The 4,078-nt window shown below is 46.2% G+C and overlaps 1 protein-coding gene across 1 annotated transcript in view; it reads left to right on the top strand.

Moving 5' to 3' along the window:
• LOC133126768 (sec1 family domain-containing protein 2-like) overlaps positions 1–4,078 on the top strand; it is a 16,590-nt gene that overhangs the window by 4,166 nt on the left and 8,346 nt on the right. The window contains exon 2 of the mRNA XM_061239102.1: positions 3,315–3,460. Coding sequence (XP_061095086.1) covers positions 3,315–3,460 — 146 coding nt within the window. The remainder of the gene's footprint in view (positions 1–3,314; positions 3,461–4,078) is intronic.

Here is a 4,078-nt window from a genome sequence, read left to right as displayed (position 1 = left end):
TCTCCCTCTCTCTCTCTCCCTCTCTCTCCCTCTCTCTCCCTCCCTCTCTCTCCCTCTCTCTCTCCCTCTCTCTCTCTCCCTCCCTCTCTCTCTCTCAAGAATGCTTTATTGGCATGACTGTAATCATCACAATATTGGACTTAATATTAAGGTGGGTAACAAGAACAGTGACAGAGGGGAAATAAAGAGTAACTCTTTATTATGATTATGATATATGATATGATCTTGATTATGATTATAATATGATATGATCTTGATTATGATGGGATCTGTCTGTGTTTACTGTCTCTGACAGACAGAGGAGAGATAGTCAGCCAATTTGTATTCTGTTTTTAGGGCCCAATAACATTCTCATTTGTGTTGTATTTTGTGTTGTAATTTGTGTTGTATTTTGTGTTGTATTTTGGTTTCTATGTCCCAATATTCCAACTAGGCAAGTGCTAGTCTGAAACTCATCTATATCAGTGGTTACGGGTTGGTTAGTTTCAGAACCAGCTGACCGAGAGGACTCTTGTCGGGGGTTTTGAATGCTTTAAACTGTAATGTGTCGTGGGGACTTGATTTAAGGTGCATCCAGAATTTAAGTGATCTTTTCTGGATATTGGTATTTTCCTTTGTACATTAAGCAAAAACTTGACAGAATTCTGCATGCATTTATTTGGAACATTTTTACTTTATTACACCTACTTATTCTTGTGATTATCTAATCAGCCAATTGTGTGGCAGCAGTGCAATGCATACAATCATGTAGATACGGGTCAGGAGCTTCAGTTAATGTTCACATCAACCATCAGAATGGGGAAAAATTTTGATCTAAGTGACTTTCATCGTGGAATGATGATTGGTGGCAGAAAGGGTGGTTTGAGTATCTCAGACAGTGCTGATATCCTGGGATTTTCACGCACACTAGTCTTGTCTAGAGTTTGCAAAGAATTGTGCAAAAAACAAAAAAAACATCCAGTGAGCAGCAGTTCTGTGGACAGAAACACTTTGTTAATGAGAGACACCAGAGGAGAATAGCCTGACTCGTCAAAGCTGACAGGAAGGTGACAGTAACGCAAATAACCGCACATTACAACAGTGGTATGCAGAAGAGCATCATGTCTAGATAGGCTACAGCATAGAAGTCTAAAAAATAAGTCTAATAAATACCTAATAAAGCGCTCGGTGAGTGTATAATTAGTTAACCATTAGTAAAAACTTTTTTTTTCTTTCCATTCCAATAGGAATTGGCATTAACTAATGTAGTTAACATGAATTAATGATACACATATACATAGGCAAAGCTGTATAACTTCTCAGTAGTTAGTTTGACAACTACATTAGTTAAGGCCCTCTGATGTAACCGTATTGTGAAGCGTAAAGCGCGATGTATGTAATGTAATGTAATGCGATGCAGTGGGGGATTTGGGAGCAGGGCTGCAGGGGGTCTGTGATTGGTCCGGGAGGGTGGGTGATCTCAGGCGCAGTACCCGTGTTCCCCAGCAGAGGGCAGTGTGTCACAGTTCACTCAAACCTGAATACATAGACATGTGCTGCTGATCCTGGATCAGCCCTGCCTCTCCCTCATACCAGCGGGGTGGAGAAAGGCTGGGCAGCGTGACTGATCTGAGGCCAGCTGTATGGAGGCAGCTTTGGTGCTGGCAGACGGGTCATCACATTTCTATAGCGCTTACAGTGATGAGAGGGAAACCACCACCTGGGTGATGCATGGCAGCCATTTTGCGCCAGAATGCTCACCACACACCAGCTGAGGTGGCGAAGGAGAGAACAGCCAATTAAATCAGGGGATGATTAGGTGGCAGGTTGAAAGATATGGAATGTAGCCAGGACACTGGGGAACCCCCTCTTTGCGAAGAGGGTCATGGGATCTCTAATGATCCACAGTGTGTCAGGACCTCAGCTTAACGTCTCGTCTGAAAGACACCGTCTCCTACAGCACAGCGTCTCCATCTCTGCGCTGGGGCGTTGGTACTTATTTGACTGGACTGAAGATCGCCCCCTACTGACCTGCCAACACCACTTAAGCGTAAAGCTTTCCCAGGAGGTCTCCTGTCCCCACCTGCTTATCTTCAGCCATTACTAACCAAGCCCACACCTGCTTATCTTCAGCCATTACTAACCAAACCCACACCTGCTTATCTTCAGCCATTTACTAACCAAACCCACACCTGCTTATCTTCGCCATTTACTAACCAAACCCACACCTGCTTATCTTCAGCCATTACTAACCAAACCCACACCTGCTTATCTTCAGCCATTACTAACCAAACCCACACCTGCTTATCTTCAGCCATTACTAACCAAGCCCACACCTGCTTATCTTCAGCCATTACTAACCAAGTCCACACCTGCTTATCTTCAGCCATTTACTAACCAAGCCCACACCTGCTTATCTTCAGCCATTTACTAACCAAACCCACACCTGCTTATCTTCGCCATTTACTAACCAAACCCACACCTGCTTATCTTCAGCCATTACTAACCAAACCCACACCTGCTTATCTTCAGCCATTACTAACCAAACCCACACCTGCTCATCTTCAGCCATTACTAACCAAACCCACACCTGCTTATCTTCAGCCATTTACTAACCAAGCCCACACCTGCTTATCTTCGCCATTTGGCAGGAGCAGGGTGCATTATGGGATGGCTGCTGATAGGGAGAGTCCTGCTTTTTTACAGTGTCTAGTAGGGGGAGTGTGTGTGTGTGTGAGTGTCTGTGTGTGAGTGTCTGTGTGAGTGTGTATGCGTGTGTGTGAGTGTCTGTGTGTGTGTGTGAGTGTCTGTGAGTGTGAGTGTGTGTTTGTGTGTGTGATAGGGAGAGAGTGTGTGTGTGTGTATGCGTGTGAGTGTGTGTGAGTGTCTGTCTGTGTGTGTGTTTGTGTGTGTGTGTGTGTGTGTGTGTGTGTGTGTGTGTGTGTCTGTGTGTGTCTGTGTCTGTGTGTTTGTGTTGATTGAGGATTGAGACACCATCGACGATTGGCTGCCATGCAAGGCACCAACCAGCTCGTCAGGAGCATTTGGGGATTAGGTGTCTTGCTCAGGGACACTTCGACACACCCAGGGCGGGATCGAACCGGCAACCCTCCGACTGCCAGACGACTGCTCTTACCGTCTGAGCCAATGAGACGACTGCTCTTGCCATCTATTATAATACATTGTTCTAATATACTGCCATAATACACTGTTATAATATACAGTTATAATGCACTGCTGTAATACACACTTTATGTAATATTTGTTGTTACTGATCCCAGGTGAGCACACAGGTGAGTAATCGTGTCTGGTGTGTGTCCTCTCCCCCCCCCTAGCGTGTGCCAGTGTGGAGGAGCTCACCATGGAGACGGCACACGCCACCGTGGAGCGAGTGTTCCGCACCCTGCGTGGCCTGGGCCACGCCCGCGCACACCTGAAGCAGCTCCGCTCCACCTACTGCCCCGGGGACGGCATGCACCAGGTGACCCCCTGCGGCCCCACCCATTTTCACACAGCATCTAACATCCAGTACCTCAGCATCTAACATCCAGTACCTCAGCATCTAACATCCAGTACCTCAGCATCTAACATGCAGTACCTCAGCATCTAACATCCAGTACCACAGCATCAGCCATCCAATACCTCAGCATCTAACATGCAGTACCTCAGCATCTAACATCCAGTACCACAGCATCTAACATCCAGTACCACAGCATCTAACATCCAATACCTCAGCATCTAACATCCAGTACCTCAGCATCTAACATCCAGTACCTCAGCATCTAACATCCAGTACCACAGCATCTAACATCCAGTACCACAGCATCAACCATCCAGTACCACAGCATCTAACATCCAGTGTGTGAGGGTTGTGTGAGGGTTGTGTTGTGTGTGAGGGTTGTGTGTGGGTTTTTTTGTGTGTGAGGGTTGTGTTGTGTGTGAGGGTTGTGTGTGACAGTTGTGTGACGGTTGTGTTGTGTGTGAGGTTTGTGTGATGAGGGTTGTGTGAGGGTTGTTTGAGTGTTGTGTGAGGGTTGTTTGAGTGTTGTGTGAGGGTTGTGTGATGAGGGTTGTGTTGTGTGAGGGTTGTGTTGTGTGA

The sequence above is a fragment of the Conger conger genome, chromosome 4, assembly GCF_963514075.1.
Source record: "Conger conger chromosome 4, fConCon1.1, whole genome shotgun sequence".
NCBI classification, from domain to species: Eukaryota; Metazoa; Chordata; class Actinopteri; order Anguilliformes; family Congridae; genus Conger; species Conger conger.
This window is presented reverse-complemented; position numbering and strand designations above follow the sequence as displayed.